This window comes from Herpailurus yagouaroundi, unplaced genomic scaffold (assembly GCF_014898765.1).
Source record: "Herpailurus yagouaroundi ecotype Mexico unplaced genomic scaffold, PumYag 186, whole genome shotgun sequence".
Lineage (NCBI taxonomy): Eukaryota > Metazoa > Chordata > Mammalia > Carnivora > Felidae > Herpailurus > Herpailurus yagouaroundi.
The window spans coordinates 39,452,495-39,472,155 of record NW_024412417.1 but is presented as its reverse complement, the minus strand read 5'-3'; the positions used below and the strand labels follow the sequence as shown (position 1 = coordinate 39,472,155).

The following is a 19,661-nucleotide window of genomic DNA, read 5'->3' as shown; positions in this document are numbered from 1 at the left end:
AGCACCAGACGATGTAGGGAAGTGTTGAATCACTATATTAATGCACACCTGAAATTAATACCACACTGTGAGTTAGAGACACTGGAATTAAAATAACACACTTTTAAAAGTGACAGAGGAAGTAAAAGAGTCATCGGTGAGATGTGGGGGAGTGAGAGAGCCAGAACAGTAGGAGGGAAGACGGTGCCTGACCACAGACATCTGGTTTCCATGGTGAGACTGGTAATTGGGTCTGCGCGTCTGAAATCAAGTGCATATCTTAAGAGTAAGTTGAAAAGTGTGAAATACCGAAGAGCATCTTTCCCTTCCCCGATTAAGGTGGGCTTCTTGATGCTCTTAGCTTTATCAATGGTTGTTCTCCAATCTCAGAAAGTAATTTCCTGAAGTTGCAGGTGCTTTGAATTCCTTGAGGTCTGAGAAAATGCTTGGTGTTTGCTGCTCCCTGCTGGCTACAGCCTGGGTCTGCACACTCCCTGCAGATGGGAGTCAGGCTGACGTTGCCTTTCCGCGGCGGGTTAAGGCCAAAGGATCCCCTTTGCTGGCTCTAAAACCACAGGCTGTAAGAGCTGAAAGGAACTTGGGTTTCCACCCTCAACCTTTCCCCTGAGCTTTAGGCTTGAATTTTGATCAGCCTGCTGGATATTTCCACTTGAACCTCAAACTCAGCACGACGTAGTTAATTTAATACGTTTTATTTCATATACAATGAAAACAAATGATTGCAAAATGATAATGGCTTATGCTCAGTCCTGGAATAGAAATGCAGTAGGGTGCTCTGGGACCCCAGGGGAGAGGCCACACAGGGGAACATGCAGAGAGCAGCTGAAGGCATAGAAGCCTCCAGAGGCAAGGCGTGACTGGTGCTACCAAGACGTCGGCAGGGGCATGAAAGGGTGCTGGGGGGTGGGGGGGGATGGGCACAGAAGAAGAGCATCGAGACCGGCACACATACACTGAGGGAGTTTGAGGAAATGCTCTCATTCAGGATAGCTAGCCTGGGAGTGGGGAAGCAGCTAAAGATAAGGCTACGAGGACAGCAAGGTCAGATCACCAAAGGCCCACATCTCTTGCTCAAGGAGAAGATTGCACTGGGTTCTGTGTCCATGAACATTTGCACTCTGCACATGCCCATGTTGTTCCTGATGCCTCGGGGGGGCATGCTCCGGGTCGACACACCTAAAATAGGCAATGTCCTGGATAAACTGGGACATGCAGCCAACTCTAGCTAAGCCTCAGATATACTCCCAACCCCTTGGCCACCGCTTCTTGGGTGCTTTTGGTCTTGTGCTCCCGAAGCATGTGGTGGACACCCAGATCATAACCTCTATAACTGTTTGTCCTCTGTTTTCCCGCTGCACTGGGAGGTCCTTGAAAAGGAGGGCTAGGTTTTATGCATGTTTGTATCTTTAAAACCAGTGCTGTGCCTGGGACAGAAGAGGCACTCGATACATTGATGTTAAATCACCATAAAAATAATAGCTAACATTTAACGAAGACACTCTTCCAGGCACCTGACGTGGATTATCTCATTGAACAGTTGAGGACGTGGGCACCTTTATTGGGTTCATTTTATCGATGAGGAAACCAAGACGCTGAGAAATTGTGTAACTTGCCTAAGATGACACCACATAAAGGAGGAAGGGGATTCTAACCTAGGGCTTATCTCCAGAGCCTGTGAGTGAATCAAATAAAGCCTTGAGAGAACCAGAGTGTGGATTTGCAGCATCATCCAAGACCACGTGCCCCAGGGCCTGCTGGGGAACCAGCCAGTGACAAGTGCGTGAACGGGAGAGCACCAGGCCTCATTTGCGTGATCCTGTACAGTTGAGCAGATAACTCCCCATCCACTGTCTCCTGTGGCCCTCACAGCAGCAGGATCTCTAGGCTGATCTGTTATTCCCATCCTCTGAATGTGATCACCAAGGTTCCCCAGGTCAGTGAGCTACTCAAGATCACAGAGAAAGTGCAGAGCTTCCCTTTGAACCTGTGTCTTTGAACTCCAAACTCTGTGGTCATTTTACTGGCAACACGATCATCCAGATGGTAATGAATCCTTCTGATGAGTTTCTTCATCTCTCAAGTGGGAGTTCATGTCTACCTTGGGAGGTGGCTGTGAGGAAGGCCGCTGACAGTGGCCAGTGGTAGGTGATCACTAACAGGTGGTGTGGGGGCTGATGTTGTTACCGTCATCATCACCACCGGAGAAGATTTGGGATTCAGGGTAGGCAGATTCCAGGCACGGGTCCAGAACCGTAAGTTTGAAATAAAACGACCAAACGCAGGACGGAGTTGAAAAATCTTGTTTAGGTTCCTGGAAAGCTTGGAAATATTGATTCAGATCTGCCGATCACCAGGCTAATTGATCAGAAAATGTGATCCGGGTCACCAAGGGTCAGAGCCAGGACTCGGATCCCCAGCCAAGGCCAGGAGCAGATGTCTCCAAACCTCCCAACATCGTGGTCCTTTCCATCATGGCATGAGACGGCTTTCTGATTGGCCGGACTGTGGGCTCAGGAGGACAGATCCAGCTTATTCATCATAAGCCTATGAAGCCTAGCTCTGTGTCCCCAGTGACTACCATATAAATATTGAATGAATGAATGAATGAATGAATGCACAAATGGGTACCCACATACACAAGCAAGCCACCAAAGCGTGGATGGGAACCCAGCAGAGTGGAATAGAGAGGAAGGACCAAGCCTCACCCATGGACCCTAAGGAACCTGGTGCTGAGCACTGAGCCAGAGAGTCTCCACCAAGGGGGAGGGAGAGCCATTTTTCTTTGCTGAAACAATGAAGCATGCACACACACACGCACACACTCTCCCTCTCCCCACCCTCCCCCACCACTGAATTCATGTAGATGATAATTTCAAAGGATTATTTGCAGTGTGCTCCTGCCTGAGGCAGGCGCATGAACAAGATGACCTCTCTGTGACTTTTCCAGGACCGGTATTCTGCATCATTCACTGGGGTGGCTCCTCTTTTTTCCATTAGGAAGAACACTTTGTAATTTCAAAAACAATTCTGAAGGTCCCCAAATGAGAGAGGTTGTTTCCTTTAGTAACTATGGTCTGTAAAAAGAATAAGACATGATCACGGAGGCCCTTGCTGAATTTATCAATCTTTGAAACGAATTTGTCACTTGTTTATACTAAGAATGTTTCATAGATTTGAAAACCATTCCTATATGTTCAAGAGACATTATTAATTCATTTATATTCCTGTTGCTTTGCCAAAGCTTTGTGGTAACTTGGTCTGAAAAATTCTGCAGCCCCCCCCTGCCCCCCCGCAACTGGTTCCACTAACCAGCTGGTAAAGTAGAGCTGAACACACTGCTTACACTTTCTCAGATCTGTTTTATTTCACTGAATGATAATTCCTACCTGCCACCCAGGTTTGCTGTGAGGTTAAGGGGGATGACAGAGAAAGCGCATGCCAACGTCTGAGGGAAGTCATAGCTTCATCCTGTCTGACACCTTCCTCTGGAGCAAGCCAGGACTAGATGTTTCCTCCTTCCTCCCCTCCAGGTTCCTGATTGTCCTGGGATGCTTGATTCTGGCCGTGCTGACCACGTTCAGGGAGTACGAGACTGTTTCGGGAGACTGGCTGCTATTACTGGTGAGATCACGCACCTGCCATGGTGCTGTTCCGGGGCAGACACCTCTGGTCGGACTTTCACAGTGAAGGGCAAGGGGGCTGCCCTGGGGCACCACTGGTGTTGGCTTCCTGGAGCCTGTGACCAAGTCCAGGCCCAAGAGAAAACAATGCCGGGGTCAGTTGGTCAGGTCTGCCATGGGTACAGGTGGAGGGGAATGACATTTGTTATCCTAGAGATGAGAGGACACAAACAAGGTCAAAGCAAAAACCAAACATTTGTTGCATTACAAACCATAGCTTCCTAACCTTCTGAAAGCTAACACAAACACATGCTCTGTTTTACAACCTGCCTCTGCTTTTTCTCCTTGAACCCGGAGGATCTCTGACTCCCTTCAAGGCCAAGTACCAAATCCCATTTGTGCATTAAAGTCTCCACCTCCTGCCCCCCCCCCCCCCCCCCGCCCCGGGCCCTCTGCCTGTTTTCTCTCTGTGTTCACCATCTGCACAGGAAAGGGATGCCAGCCCCCCAGTTAAGGTCCACAAAATGGCAGAACCTGCACCTTGCACTGAGAATGTCATTCGTGACACCAGATTCAGCAAATTCCTTCTCAGGTGATTTTAGTCCACACCGTCTCACGCTGAGACCTTAGCAGGTGCATCCTGGGAAGCCATCTAGCTCCAGGAGCTAAGTTTCGGGGATTATCACGGAGCGACAACTCCCCAAGGGTCCCAGGAGGTCACCAAAGAGAGGGGGGCAAAGGTGTCTGTGTCTGATCAACAAGGGAGGCGGGAAGGAAGGAGGAGGCCCTGGGTCCAGGGAGAGAGAGAGCACAGCATGATGCTTATGCCCGTGGGCTCTGAGCCTCAGTGCCAGTCCAGGAGTCCTTCTTTGCCACTTCCTAGTCTGGAGAAATGTGTTTACTCCTTGGTTTCTCAAAACGTAAAATGAGGATAATGTTAGAGAACACTTGAGGCGGTGCCTGGCCCAGGAGCCGCGCTTAGTAACCGTTGGCCATGATTAGCAATGCCAGGGGCCAGGCACTGGGTGAGATTAGTAGACTGATACTTCTATCTTCAATTTAACTGCCCTTAAGGAGCTGGTAGTACAAGAAAAGAGACTTTGAAAAAAATGGTCCGTTGGAACCAAAACAGAGAGAGGAAAGCAAGTGATCACTTTGCAAGGCTGATATTAGGGACAGTTAGCACGTGAGAGTGGACACGGGAGCTGTCCCAAGCCGAATGGAGGTGATAATGTGCTCTCCTCCCCCGTCCACCACCAAAATGGCAACAACAGAAATCCCGTTCTTCAGAACCTCGGAACAGAAATCGCTCCTTCCAGACAACTGGGTCCTGGTCGATCAGTGTCTCTCCATATGTTCCTAACGCAGGAAACATTTGCTATTTTCATCTTTGGAGCCGAGTTTGCTTTGAGGATCTGGGCTGCCGGATGTTGCTGCCGATACAAAGGCTGGCGAGGAAGACTGAAGTTTGCCAGGAAGCCCCTGTGCATGCTGGGTAAGCCCTGACCCCCCCAGTCACCTGGGGACCCCCTGGTCCCCTGCTTTGGGTGCACCATTTCCCTGAGGGAATTTTAAGCAGCCTCTGTTTTCCTGGGAAATCACGTGGTATTCTGGAAGCCAGCAGAGCCTCCGACCCTACCTCGATGGGGAAGAGCTGCTCCAGTGTCCGGATGCTGAATTCCTTCCTCCGCGGCTTGCCCTAACGGCTCAACAGGGCAGGGATTCTCAGTGGGTCGGGGTGGGGGCCGCTCTTGGCATTGGGGCTGTGAAGGAGCAGCTCATTATAGGATGTTGGGCATCCCCAGTCGCGAAACTCGGTAGCCCCCAGTCACTGTGACAACCCAAACTGCCCGCAGCCTTCCAGACTGGCTTTAGTGGGCAGGGGAGGGGTGACGCCACTGCCGGTTGAGAACTCCTTCTGTAGGTCCACGTTATGCCCATTTTACAGAGGGGGAAGCCGAGGTTCACGGTGCTGAGTCATTTTCCAGTCACAACAGGTAGTAAGCAGCAGATTCCATCCTGACACCCAGGTCTGGAAGAATCTAACACCTGTGCCCTCCCTCCCTACCATGTTGCTGGGCCTTGACCCAAAAGTTGCTTTGGGGAGATGTCACTGACACCTTTCCCTCTGGGTGCAGGCGTTTTGACAGCGGAGAAGGTGATCACTTTCGTTTACCCCTGTTGGTGCAGCACGGACCCATATGTTCCCAACTGGAGATCCTACTAAAATCATATAGCGACAGGGACAGGGAGGAGGAGGAGTCTCAAATTCCTAGGTCACAGAACGCCAGGGCTCGGAAGGCCCTCCAAAGGCACTAAGTCCAACATGCCACCCCGCCGGATGCTCCCGCCCCCTTTACAGCAGCCTTCAAGTGGTCACTTACTTGCATACCTCCAGTCCCGGGGCGCTCACCACCTTCCAAGGTATTTATGCCACCTTAAATCTTCTGACTGTCTTCAGATAATTGAGTTCCGTCATTCTGTTCCTCGTCTCCACTCCAGCAGTGGAAAAATGTGCTTCGTGGCTTCAGCTACACCTGGTATCACGTGTTCTTGGAATCATCACCTCTTCTCCGAGCATGCTCACCGCCCTTTTAAAAAGCAACCCCCAGGACTGCTTTTGGGTATGGATGGCCAGCCCAGGGAAGAGGAGCTGGACCCCTCTTCGGTCCTAGGTGCCACACTTCTGTCCACGCAGCCAAGGGTGAGCTGCCTGGCGGCCACAGCTGGTGGCACCGCCCTGACCACGACTGAAACTGCTCTTCCTTCTGCCCGTCTGCTGCTGAGGTTGCATCCCTGAGGGTTTTGTTTCTGACTCAGAACTTTTAATGCAAGGAGAGGGCACGTGGGTGTACGCGTGTGTGCACACGCTCATGCACACGACTTTGGAGAACTTTGCAGTTACTGATTTTTGTTTTCGTACTTTTTTTAACCTTTCTTTCTTTGGCCTCCTCCCCTGTCTGCCCCTGTCTTTGTCCATTCAGGCAGCTAGAACAACGCCCCAGACTAGGGGCTTATGAACAAGAGACATGTCTTTCTCATGGTCCTGGAGGCTGAAGTCCAAGATCAGGGTGCCGGGCTCTGGGCGAGTCCCTCTTCTGGGTCCCAGGCTGTCCACTTCTTCTTGGTCTGCGTGCTGTGTCCTCACACCATGGAAAGGGTGGGAAGCTCTCAGGAAGCTCTTTTATCAGGGCACTAATCCCACTTATGAGGGTTCCACCCTCATAACCTCATCACCGCCCAGGGGCCCCACCTCCTAAGACCGTCTCACTGGGGGGCAGGATCTCAGCATATGAATTTGGGGAGGACACAGACATTCAGACCATAGCAACCCCAGCTTGCCTTCCCTTTTTTTTTTTGTTTTTTTTGTTTTTTTTTTTTTTTTTTTTACCTTCCTTTCAAGTCTTTTGCAAAGTGTTAAGCTGACTTCTTTTTCTTCTTTGGAGAGATCTATGTAAGTGCTGACCAGAAGTCGTGTGTGTGTGTGTGTGTGTGTGTTGGCAGGAGGTAGGGGAAGTGACTTTGTGCCCAAACTCAGAGGTTCCTACCCAGTTGGAGAACATCCTAGGGTTGTGTGGAGCCCGGACCCTTCCAGGACAAGCGCATTCCCCGTGGAGGAGTCTCCACGATTCTAAGAGGGGCTGATTTGACCGAGCTCCTAATGACACTGCACCTGCCAGCCTCCCCTGGAGAGCCGGGCCCCCACCCCCAGCATCCCCATCCTTGCTGGCTTCCTTTCTGGGGTGCCTGTGTTTTCTGCTCTCCTCATCTCAACTTCTCCCATAACATGGCTCTTGTGGGTAATGTTGCTTTTCTCTACGTGCTGGACATGAGAGTGTGTGTCCCGTCAGTGAACATCATGGCTTCCATATTCGAGGCAGCTTCAGACCCTGCCATTTCGGGTGTGAATGGATCCAACCGGGCCAGAATCTTCCATTCGCTCTGCGAATCATAGGCCTGACTCACATTTGCCACGCGTCCAGGTTCTGTTGTGTTTTGCTTTCTACACACATTGTAAGTGGGTAACTTCACACAGATAAACGGAGAAGCCTAGCCAAGGATACAGACATATTGGCATCCAGATGTTTGACACCAAGTTTTTCCCAAAAGTTAAGCGCATTTAGGCAACACTTTGATATGGCAAACGTAGCCAGCTGTGAATTGAGGGACCTGTTCTGAGCCAAGAGACCAACACAGACAAAGGTATGGAGGTGTGAGAGAGCGCTGTGTGCTCAGCAAACCGCACCTGCTTCTGGAAGGCTCCTAAGGGCCAGGCCACAGGGTTTTCAGGAGCTTGGACTTTACCCAGCGGATAAACATTGCTTCCAGTGTGTTCCTTAGAACCGATGCTCTTGCAAAACAACAGTCCCATGGTCGAAATCTTTGGGGAAAGACTGTACTTCATTTGTATAACTGAGAGCCACCGTGCATACTCGCATATTGATGGTTCCTGGAAGTCCTAAAGCAGCAAAACCTTCTTAATGGATTTTTTTTTTCCCCAAATTGACTTGGCTATGGGTTCCTTTTTACCTGCTGGCCTCTGCAGTGGGGTAGGGAGATGGTCGGCATGGGTATTGCCTCCCTCGCCCCCAGGCTCCTCTGCCTCTCTGCTCTCAGTCACCAGCATCGCAACTCATGGGTGGACCTCATGTTTTACCACAATCTACGCCAGGGCCTACCCTGAAGCCGAGGGAGACCACCAGGTGGCACAGCTCAGAAGTGTGGGGACATTCACCACCCCAGGGGTGACCGTCCACCAGCAGGGGGCAGGAGCCCCCAGACCGAAGTCCCAGCTCCCATCTTCCAGGGCGACAACCTTGGGAGGTGTTCCGCCTGCAGAACAGAGCCTGCTCACACCCATCTCACCTTGCCTTTCTCCTTCCCTGGCTCCCTCTCCCCTCTCCCCTCCCTTGTGCCTCCTGGGAGATTATCTCCCCACACGTCACCCACGGCCAAGGCCTGGATTTGGTGCCGCTTTTAGGGGAAACCTGCCTTCAACAGCGTCTGAGCTTCAGGCTTCACCTCCACAAGCGGGGCAGCCTTGACCCCTATTCTGGGGGCCGGGGTGGGGGGGGGTGCCCTTGGGGAACCGCTTCCCTGGGATTGAGAGTAAAGGCTCTGACAGTCCTGCCCCCAGTCCCCCGCTCGGCTTGGGAAGGCGCACGCGCTCACTTCCCGTTTCTCCATCTGCCACAGGAGACTAAGCCTGCCTACCACGTGCGACTGGTGTCACGGTTTCGCCCAGCGATGCCTGGCACGAGTGGGGCTGCAGGCAGCCAGTGGCTGCGACGGCTCCACTGCCTTGGCCTGACCTTCTTTTCCTTCTCCCCCCCGCCCCCCGCCCCCCCTCTGTCCCCGCTGCCAGACATCTTCGTGCTGATCGCCTCCGTGCCCGTGGTTGCCGTGGGAAACCAGGGCAATGTCCTGGCCACCTCGCTGCGCAGCCTGCGCTTCCTGCAGATCCTGCGCATGCTCCGCATGGACCGCAGGGGCGGCACGTGGAAGCTCCTGGGATCCGCCATCTGCGCCCACAGCAAAGTAAGTGGCGCGGAGAAGCCGCCAGACCGCGTGGGCCTCTCGCCCCCCGGTGGTGCCTTGCGGGGCTTCCCCTCCCGCACGGTGTTCCCCCCCTCCCCCCCGAGGGCGGTCGCGGTGCCACCACCGGTGATGAGGGGGAGGAGGAGGAAGAGAGGCACAAGCAGGGGTGCAACAGCCGCAAAAGCAGGCACATCCGGGTTCAAGCCCTCTCCCGCCCCTCCCTGTGTCCGAGGCGCTCAACTCTCCTTGAGCCTCGGGTTTCTCATTTCTAGAGGGAAGATGAGGATAGCTCTGCCTCCCGGTCGTCGAGGGGGTGAAAATGAGCCAGCGCAAGGCAGCAGGGGATGGGAGGGAAAGGTTCAGGGCGCCCACAGACTGGGGGGAGTCCCAACTCTGTTGGCGTGACTGGCGTGACTGGCGTGACTGCGTAACCTCCTGGGTCTTGGTTCCTGCGTTTATAAAATGAGGCTGGGGCGCCTCGGTGGCTCAGTGCCTTGAGCGGCTGGCTCTTGATCTCAGCTCAGGTCTTGATCTCCGGGTTGTGAGTTCAAGTCCCCTCCCCTCCCCCGGCTTCGGGCTCCCTGTTGGACTCTATGTTGGGCTGTGTGCTGGGTGTGAAGCTTACTTAAAAATAAAAAGGGGTACCTGGGGGGCTCAGTCAGCTAAGCTTCTGAGTATCGATTTCAGCTCAGGTCATGATCTCACAGTTCGTGGGTTTGAGCCCCACTTTGGGCTCTGCACCAAGCAGAGCCTGGTTGAGATTCTCTTCCTCTCTGTCTCTGCCCCTATGTCACTCTCTCTCTCTCTCTCTCTCTCAAAATAAATAAATAAATGTTTAAAAGAAGAAGAAGAAGAAGAAGAAGAAGAAGAAGAAGAAGAAGAAGAAGAAGAAGGGGGCACCTGGGTAGCTCAGTTGACTAAGCATCTGGCTCTTGATTTCGGTTCAGGTCATGATCTCATAGGTTATGAGATCAAGCCCCACATCAGGCTCCATGTTGACAGGGCAGAGCCTGCTTGGTATTCTCTCTCTCTGTCTCTGTCTCTGTCTCTGTCTCTGTCTCTGTCTCTCCCTCCCCCCCCAATCTGTGCTTCCCCCACTCACATTCTCTTTCTTTCTCTCTCTCAAAATAAATAAGTTTTAAAATAAATAAATAAATTTTATTTTTTAAGTATAAAATGAGGATGATACTGCACTCACCTCAAACGGTGAAAAGATTTAGAACATGCTGTTTTTATGAGCTTCCTCAGCAGTTGAAATGAGAATCCTAGCTGCTCGCGCGAGAAAAGATACATTTCAGCGCCTGGATAATAGTAGGTGCTCATTTATTATTCCAAATATGCTTTTCTTCACAAACAATACAAATAAATATAGAAATAAAATGAAATACAAAGGTAGAAACACCTGGAGCCCTTCACCTCATGAAGTCATACATGCTTTATTCTGTCTCTGTTCCCTCTGACCCCAGACTCGGTGAGGTCTGAGCTTTCTTTCCAGATTTCTGTCCTCCACCTGACCTTTTACTCTCTTGTCAGGGGACATGCTAGCAATACCTAACCTTGTAGCCATGGAGCTGAGCTGATTCACGGCTCCGGCAGACATCAGGGCTGAAAATGGCTGGTTTCGATTCCTGTCCTGTGTTCCCTCGGATTGGAATAGAAGACTGTTGCATATTTCCCGTGGAGTTCCTGGGAAGAGACAGATCCTCGCCACCGCCAGACCCCACAACTGAGGTCAGGTGGGCCGAACTTCAAGACAAAATGACATCTCCGTGGCGGGAGACCAAAGGCAGAAAAAGAAACTGCTTGTCAAGCCCTACGTGCCTTTCCGCCCCTGACACGTCCCCGCTCTTAACATTGTGCTGTTCCTAGGCCGCAGCGTGGCTGCTGGGCCGCCGTTCACTTCCGGGTCAGGCGGTGCGTTTAGGAAGTGAGCACATGTCCGGATTCCAGCCCCGCTTCCCCATTTATTAACCTTACTTCCCCCTCTAAGCCTGGTGAAGGCGCCCTTGTCAATTCTTCTCTTCATCCACTCATTCAAAACCTCTGTCCTCCGGGCCGGGCCCCACGACTCGCTCCTCTGGGTGTCGGCAACACAGAGTGGAGGCCCGTGTTGCACGGGGTGAGGGTTTCAAGGTTAGGATAGGCCAGGCTGTGCTGCCAGGACAAAGAAGCCCGGAGTTTCTGCGACTTCGCGCAAAAATGCCGCTGTCTTCTCACTCACGTGGGGTCTGACGTGAGCCTGGAGCCCCCTGCGCAGTGGACTTCAGGAACAGGCAGGAAGCTGCTGCCGGCATTGGCCCCACGTGGGCTCCACCCCGGTCCCCCAGTCCCAGTCTGATCGCAGGGTGGCTCAGGCACGGGCAGGAGTCTGTGGACAGAGGATGGGGGGCGGGGGGCAGCCACAGGCCGTGACCAGCAAAAAATCGTGTAAAGTCAGAATTACCTTGAAGAGCCTTCTGAATGACTGCAAAGCACAGAACTGGGACACATTTTCACTCCTTTTCAGTGCCCATTATGCTACGTCTTAATAATCCAACAAAACCAATTTTCCTGTGCGCTCATGAACAGACCGCAGTTTCCCCAGCTAAGCACCAGATGAAACTTCTGACCCGCACTTGGGGGCCGGAGGGTATGACAACACATAGGAACACGAGAGCCGTGCTCAACGAGGCGAGAAGCTCGTGCCCAGACAGTCACTGGGGAAGGACCATCCAGTTCACCTTTCTCTTCTTGAACCTGCCCGGCAGTCACCAAAGGGAATGGCCGGCTGGCTGGGTTGCCTGCACCATTGAAACCTCTCTGGGCTGTAAAGTGAACTCACCAAAGGGCACTGTGCACGTGATGCTGTGGGGGAAGCCAGACCTAAGCAGTGAGCAGAATAAGTGTTACGGATTTGGAGAAGTCTACTTGGGACGTAGCGAAAGCATAAGGGAACTACAGATGAGCTCCGTCTCCTTGAGCAAGTGGATGTTCGGGAAACTTGCATCATGGAGGTGACGGGAATCTCAAGATGTGCCACGGCTCTTCATGGGGAAGGGCAGTGTGGGCAGTGAGACCAGTGTGAGCAGCGGCACGAAGCACCCCTCTCGGCGAGATCTGACCCAGAAGGTCAGAGAGATGGGGCATATGGATATGACCCACTTTGTTCCCCGGGAAGACGTAGCAGGGGCGTCAGATGAAATCGGGATAGAATGAGAGAAATCGAAAGAGGCTTAGGGATCCTCTGGGTCAGGGTGTTCGAAACTTCGGTGACTGGCCGATCTTTGCCATATCCCTGCACCGTCCTTACTGTTTCTTAGCATTTTTCTCTTAATCAACTCACTTTTGTGCATTCACTCCTACGTCCCAGTCTATCATGTGATATTATGCACGAGATAATGGGTTTTATGGTCATTTGAATTTATGCTAATTTTTAATATAGTTTAAGTCAGTAAGTGACTCTAACATAAAAACTGCCTGTCTTCCTTCCATGAGGAGTTACACGTGTCACTTTGAGGAACTGTGATCTGGTACTTCCATTTCGAAAATAAAGAAACGAAAGCTGGGGAGGGGGATAATTTGCCAGGATCACACAGGAAATCAGTGGCAGGGCTGGGTTCCCTATGCCACGCTAGCGACCCCTGCTGTTGATTTCCCAGTAGCGCCGAGCTTTATCTTGGATCTGAGAAGTTCTGCCCGGAATCAAGTCTCCTGAGTCCTGGGCCTTGTCTCAGAGGCAGCTGTCAGTTTTTCCTGCCTCCCTGCCTCCCTGTGAAGTCTCGGGAGCTGTGATATTGAGGATCCCTGAAGACAGAACTCTTCCTCTCCTCCTAGAGCTATACACTCATTCTGTTAATGATGGAAGGAAGGACCATATTATTACCACAAAGACAAGAAACAACAAGTGTTGGCAAGGATGTGGAGAAAAGGGAACCCTCATGCACTGTTGGTGGGAATGCAACTTGGTGCAGCTGCTGTGGAAAACTGTAGGAAGGATCCTCAAAAAAATTGAAACCAGAAATATCCTATGACCGAATAATTCCACTATTGGGTATTTACCCAAAGACAACAAAAACACTAATTCAAAAAGATATATGCACTTCTATGTTTATTGCAGCATTATTTATAATAGCCAAGACATGGAAGCAACCTAAGTATCTATCAATAGACAAAGGGATGAGGAAACTATGGTGTATATACACAATGGAATATTAGCCATAAAAAAGGACGAGATCCTGCCATTTGTGAGAACATGGATGGACCTAATGGATATCATGCTAAGTGAAACAAGTCGGCAGAAAGACAACTACCATACGATTCCACTCGTAAGTGGAATCTAAAAAAGACAACAAAGAGAGCCCAAATGTCCATCGACTGATGAATGGATAAAGAAGATGTGGTATATATATATACAATGGACTATTACTGAGCCATCAAAAAAGAATGAAATCTTGCCATTTGGAACAACATGGACGGAACTAGAATGTATTCCACTAAGCGAAATAAGTCAGAGAAAGACAAATACCGTATGATTTCACTCGTGTGGAATTTAAGAAACAAAACAGATGAACGTATGGGAGGGGGGTAGAGAAGAGAGGGAGACAAACCGTAAGAGACTCTTAATGATAGAGAACAAACTGAGGGTTGATGGAGGGAGGTGGGTGGGAGATGGGCTAGATGGGTGATGGGGATTAAGGAGGGCACTTGTTGGGATGAGCACTGGGTGTTGTATGGAAGTGATGAATCACTGAATTCTACTCCTAAAACCAATATTGCACCATATGTTAACTAAAATTTAATTTTTTTTAATTCTAACAAATAAATAAAATAACAACTAACAAATGAGTTAAGCAAAAACCAGAATCAGACTTTTAAATACAGAGAACAGAGGCTCCTGGGTGGCTCAGTCAGTTAAGCATCTGACTCTTGATTTTGGCTTAGGTCATGATCTCACCGTTTGTGGGTTCAAGCCCCGCATCGGGTTCTGCACTGGTGGCTCGGAGCCTGCTTGGGATTCTCTCTCTCCCCCTCCCCACCCTGCCCCTCCCCTGCTCACACACGTGCGTTCTCTCTCTCTCTTTCTGTCTCTTTCTCTCAAAAATAAATAAATAAACATTTTAAAAAATACAGAGAACAAACTGATGGTTGCCAGAGGGAAGGAGGTAGAGGGTTGGACAAAATGGGTCAAGGGGAGTGGAAGATACAGGCTTCCAGTGACGGAATGAATAAGTCACAGGAATAAAAGACAGCATAAGGAATATGGCCGACGACATTGTAATAGAGCTATAGCGGGACAGATGATAGCTACACTTGGGGCGAGCATAACGTAATGTGTAACCTTGCGGAATCACTATGTTGCACACCTGAAACTAATGCAATGTGTCAACTCTACTCAAATTTAAAAACAGAAGGAAAGGAAAAGGAAAGAATGACCGTATTACTGATCCCCTTTCATGGTGACGGGAGGTGAGGCTCAGGGAGGTACGTAACCCGCCCACAGTCACAATGTTCATAAGCCCGGACTCCACCTCCAGCGTATCTGCCTCCAGCATGCATCCAGAGACTTCTCAGTGACCACCGCCCTTGTCCACTGCTTGCTCTCCCAGGAGCTCATCACCGCCTGGTACATTGGGTTCCTGACGCTCATCCTTTCTTCATTTCTTGTCTACCTGGTTGAGAAAGACGTGCCCGAGGTGGATGCACAGGGAGAAGAGATGAAGGAGGAATTCGAGACCTATGCAGATGCCCTCTGGTGGGGCCTGGTGAGTCACCATCTTGAAGGTCCCCCATGGGGACTGACTGTTAGAGACAGAGAGGTGGAGGGCGCGGCATGGGTGTGCTCCTAGGTGGCAGCGGCGTGCACACACAGGTGCATGTACTTGCAATGGGCTTTTCCTTAGTGCTTACAAGTGATGAGAGTAGTCAGCGCCCATCATCACCCAGGGACCTTGCTTCATTAGTTGTAGGCTGTTATCAGCTGAGCCGTGCATGTGCAAACAGACGCAGTGGCAGGTGCACACACGTGCACTCAGACCTTCAAACGCACCTGGAGACCCACAGCCCCGTACCCACCAGGGACACTTGTTACGAACACTAGCAGTTTCCGAAGGCCTACTTTGCTCCAGAGCATTGCTCTAAAGTCCTTCCTTGTATTAACATATTTTAAACACAATTTCTATTTTGAGTCCCTTTTTCTAAGTGGGGAAACTGAGGGGGCGACTGGGTGGCTCAGTTGGTTAAGCGTCGGCTCAGGTCAAACCACTTCGGCTCAGGTCATGAGCTCGCAGTTTGTGGATTCAAGCCTCACGTCGGGCTCCGTGCTGACCGTTCAGAGCCTGGAGCCTGCGTTGGATTCTGTGTGTGTGTCTCTCTCTCTCTGCCCCTCCCCTTCCTCTCAAAAATAAAGATTAAAAAGAAATTAAAATAAAATGGGGAAATTGAGGCATGAAGCGGTTAAGTATGTAATGAAGCCAAGACAGATCCCTGAGCCAGTTAGTGGTGGAACCTGGGATTTAAACTCAGGCAGTCGGACTCCAGAGGCCACACACTTAACAGCTCTGCTTTCCTGTTCTCCATATTCATAAGTATGTGTGCACAGTCAACTACACTTGTAAACACACCCAGGACTATACAACACCCATCGGCACAGACAAGTGCACACATACACGATATGTATAAACGCACTCATAGGCACGCATACATTGGGAAACATGGCACTACCCAAAATCACGCATATGTAAATATGCCAAGAATGCACATGCACGTGTTTGCAATTATTTGAAATGTTTGTTGGCTGATCGACTATAGGTAGGAAATCCGTAACTTAGAAACAGGTGTGGTCTCCAGGCTCCCACGTACTTACTTGGCACTTGGTACCTGGTCTCCCATGGGGGGCAACGTCCCCAGGCAGCACAAAAGGCCGACAGGTGGAGCTCAGCTGAGCGAAGGCTCATGTCTGACTTCTCTCTTCAGATCACACTGGCCACCATTGGCTACGGAGACAAGACGCCCAAAACGTGGGAGGGCCGCCTGATTGCAGCCACCTTTTCCTTAATCGGCGTCTCCTTTTTTGCCCTTCCAGCGGTAAGTACCTTCGGTGTTTACCCTAGAGTGACACGCGGGAACCCCTCCGCCGCCCACCCGGCCCCAGCTGAACCTCCTAGGTGGACGCTAGCCCCTTAGACCCCCTCAAGTCCACGCGCCGGGCTGTTTCAAGTCCAGTCCCCAGGCTGCCTTCTCTAAACTCAGTGAGTCCCTCCCTCCTCTGGGCCTGACTCTGCAAAGGCATCTCTGACCCCATGCTGCCTCCCCCCACCCCCACCCCCCCACCGCAGACTGTGAGCTCCCTGGGGGCTGAGATTGTATCTCCCACCCACGTTTTCCCCAGCGCCTTGCACGTGGCAGGTCCTTCGTCAATGTGAGCTCCCTTCCCTTGTCCTGTCATTTCGTGTCCTGGCTTATGTAAAAACAATTCATTTCCCGCCAGAGTGAGTCTTGACCCGTGATAGAATAACCCACCAAAGCCCGGCGCCCATGAGCGTAACAGTAGCAACAGTCCTAGAAAGCACTTGTCGGACTTACCCTGTGCTGGAGTCGTGCCAAATGCTTTACCTACGTCATGTCATTGAATCTTCATGACAACATCGTGAGTTTGGTGCGGTGTCTGTCGCCATTTTCCAGATGAGAAAACTGAGGCCCAATTAGGTCAGTCAAGTTTCCACAGTCACAAGGCTCTTGGGTTGTGGGTTCTGTCTCTTAATCGCGAGGCTGGAAAGAAACTTCTTAGGGAAAAATCGCCCTTCCTCACCCCCCCCACCCCCCACCCCGGTTCATCTCCCAGCCTTCCTCTTTAGCGATACTCGTCCTCCGCGGTAGCCCTACCTTGTCTGTTTTTCCTAAGCTCTCTGACCTTGGGCATATGACCTTTGTGAATCTCAGTCTCCTCATCTAGAATAGGTTGGGGGCTGTGGGGGTGCCACATGGTCTCCTCTAACTTGAAAAGGGCGTGGCTTCTATCCATGTAATCCACGTGTGAGGCCGACCTGGACACCAGAACAGGTCACAATTCTGGGAACTTCCGGTAGAAGTCAGTCTTAAGGGACAATTCCAGCACTAAAATATTTTTATTATTTCTTTAACATTTACTTATTTTGGAGAGAGAGAGAGAGAGAGAGTGAGCTCACGGGGGGGGGGGGGGGCAGAAAGAGACGGAGACAGAGAATCCAAAGCAGGCTCCCTGCTATTAGCTCAGAGCCCATTTCGGGGCTCTAATCCACAAACCATGAGGTCATGACCTGAGCCAAAGGCAGATGCTTAACTGACCAAGCCCCCCAGGTGCCCCAAGCGGCTAAAATATTTTTAAATTCCCCTCAACATTTACTGGGCATCTGTTCTGTGTCATACTTCTTCTTACTAAACAGCTCCTATACATGATTTCACTTTTTCCGTAACAAAATTAGGAGGAAGGTATTATTAGCCCACTTCCCGGTACAGGACGCCAAGGCGCAGTAGATAAGTGACTTGCCCAGGGATCTCACCACTAGAAAGCGGCAGAGTCGGGAACTGAAGCCAGGCCTTCCTGACACCGAGATTCTACTTAACCCAAAACCTGCTCCCTGGCAGAGAAGAAGGGGGCCTTTGTGGCCCTGGGAGTGGGGGTGGGGCCCCCAGAGAGGCCAGCGGGGCTGACCCGGGCCTGACTTCTCCCTCCAGGGCATCCTGGGGTCGGGGCTGGCACTCAAGGTACAGGAGCAGCACCGGCAGAAGCACTTTGAGAAAAGAAGGAAGCCGGCCGCTGAACTCATTCAGGTCTGTCCTCCTGGGGATAAGCCGGGTCGGGACTGAGCTCATGTCTGTGGGGGGTCCGGGGGGGCTGTGTGTGCTTGCACCACAGTGGGCGTGCCTGGGACTGAGGACAGAGCCCAGGACCGTGCTTGCTTGTGGGCGGCTATGGGCGTCCTGTCTGTGTGGCACCAACGTGACAGTCCCAACGTTCTCCCATCCACGTTTGAAGACAAGCGAGAAAGAGACATGGGACTCCGAGAGGGACCAAGGCATCAGCTGTTTTATTGACCGTATTGGAAAATTTGACTCTGGGTCCATACTAGGCTTCTCCTCCTCCTACTTCCCACTTCCCACCCCTCTCCTGACCTAGGGACCCACAGGGAAGAGCAGACCTAGAGTCCAAGGACTTAGCTCATCAGCTACAAGGAAATGTGGCCCCTCACATCTGCCAGTGAGGGAGAACCCGTGAGCCAAGACAGAAGGAGATGCCTTACGTGTGCCCAGTATGGGGCAGCGGGCCGTTGGTCCTGCCCAGTAGACCATCATGCATCGGTGGATGTTGGACGCCTGCCAGATCCATCACTCCTGCCCTGTGGGCTGGACGGGGGGAGAATAGTGAGAGGTGGGGAGAAGGGTAGACGTGTTCCCGCTGAAACCGCAGAGGGAGATTCTGCTTCATGGTGTTGTGGGTTGTTGGGAGCACAGAGAAGAGGAGGGTGGAGTCCCCCGGCTACAGCTACGTGGGACCGAACGTGTGCCTACCATGAACCTGTGTTACGGTGTACCCTCGTGTACGGATGGTCTCTGCAGGTCTGTGGGTCTGACACCAGCTGGTACACGATGTTATTCTACGTAGTGAAGAGTCCAGGCCAGTCCCAGTCTCTAAGGGTCTGTTCCGTTACCCCCCAAGCCCCAAACCATCATGGTATTCCTGAAGTTCTAGTATATTCGAATCAAAACCTCATCTCCCAGGCCGTCTCTTGCACCCAAAGTGGCACAAAGATAGTGTGCACCCTCCTACCTGTTTGAGAAGTCTCAGGGAGCCTTGCAGCCAGAGTGAACCCTGCTCCTTCTGGGGATTTTATGCCCAGCCCCCTCCTCTCCTTCCTTCGCATTTCTCCACACCCCGATGGCCCCAGTTATGACTCCAAGATGGTGGGTCAGGGAAGGTTTTCCTCCCCAAGGAGCTACAAAAAGCTAGGAAGCCTGGCTTCTCTGGATATTACCTCAATTGCATATTTAAACTCTTAAGAGTCAGGGGCTTCACAAATGTTTTAATGCTGTGGGATTCTGTGTGAGTGTTTCGGTGCTGTCCGGTCATTCCAGCCCCTCCCTTCTCCTCCTCAGGCTGCCTGGAGGTATTATGCTACCAACCCAAACAGGATTGATCTTGTGGCAACGTGGAGGTTCTATGAATCAGTCGTCTCTTTTCCGTTCTTCAGGCAAGTGACCACCTATCTGAACGCTCAGGGTGGGACTGACCGTCCCCGCCGTGGGTCTGTGTTTGTGCCTGTGGGCTCCATAGTCTCTTGGAGAACAGGGCTTGGTTCCCAGACTGCGCCACACATTCGAATCACCTGGGAGCTCAAAAAACTCCCCCGGTTCACGGGCCACACCCCAGGCTATTTGATCAGAAATGCCAAGAGTGGAGTCCAGGGATCAGTACTTTCTTAATGTGTATTTATTTTTGAGAGAGAGAAAGAGAGAGTGCAAGGGGCAGAGGGAGAGGGAGAGAGAGGA

The 19,661-nt window shown here is 51.5% G+C and overlaps 1 protein-coding gene across 1 annotated transcript in view; it reads left to right on the top strand.

Moving 5' to 3' along the window:
- The window catches only part of KCNQ3 (potassium voltage-gated channel subfamily Q member 3), a gene marked incomplete at its 5' end in the record, with an annotated part of 321,492 nt that overhangs the window by 260,651 nt on the left and 41,180 nt on the right, over positions 1–19,661 (top strand). Inside the window, 7 exons of the mRNA XM_040494601.1 lie at positions 3,531–3,621; positions 4,989–5,115; positions 8,986–9,158; positions 14,744–14,899; positions 16,110–16,220; positions 17,850–17,945; positions 19,269–19,363. Of these exons, the coding sequence (XP_040350535.1) occupies positions 3,531–3,621; positions 4,989–5,115; positions 8,986–9,158; positions 14,744–14,899; positions 16,110–16,220; positions 17,850–17,945; positions 19,269–19,363 (849 nt within the window). The remainder of the gene's footprint in view (positions 1–3,530; positions 3,622–4,988; positions 5,116–8,985; positions 9,159–14,743; positions 14,900–16,109; positions 16,221–17,849; positions 17,946–19,268; positions 19,364–19,661) is intronic.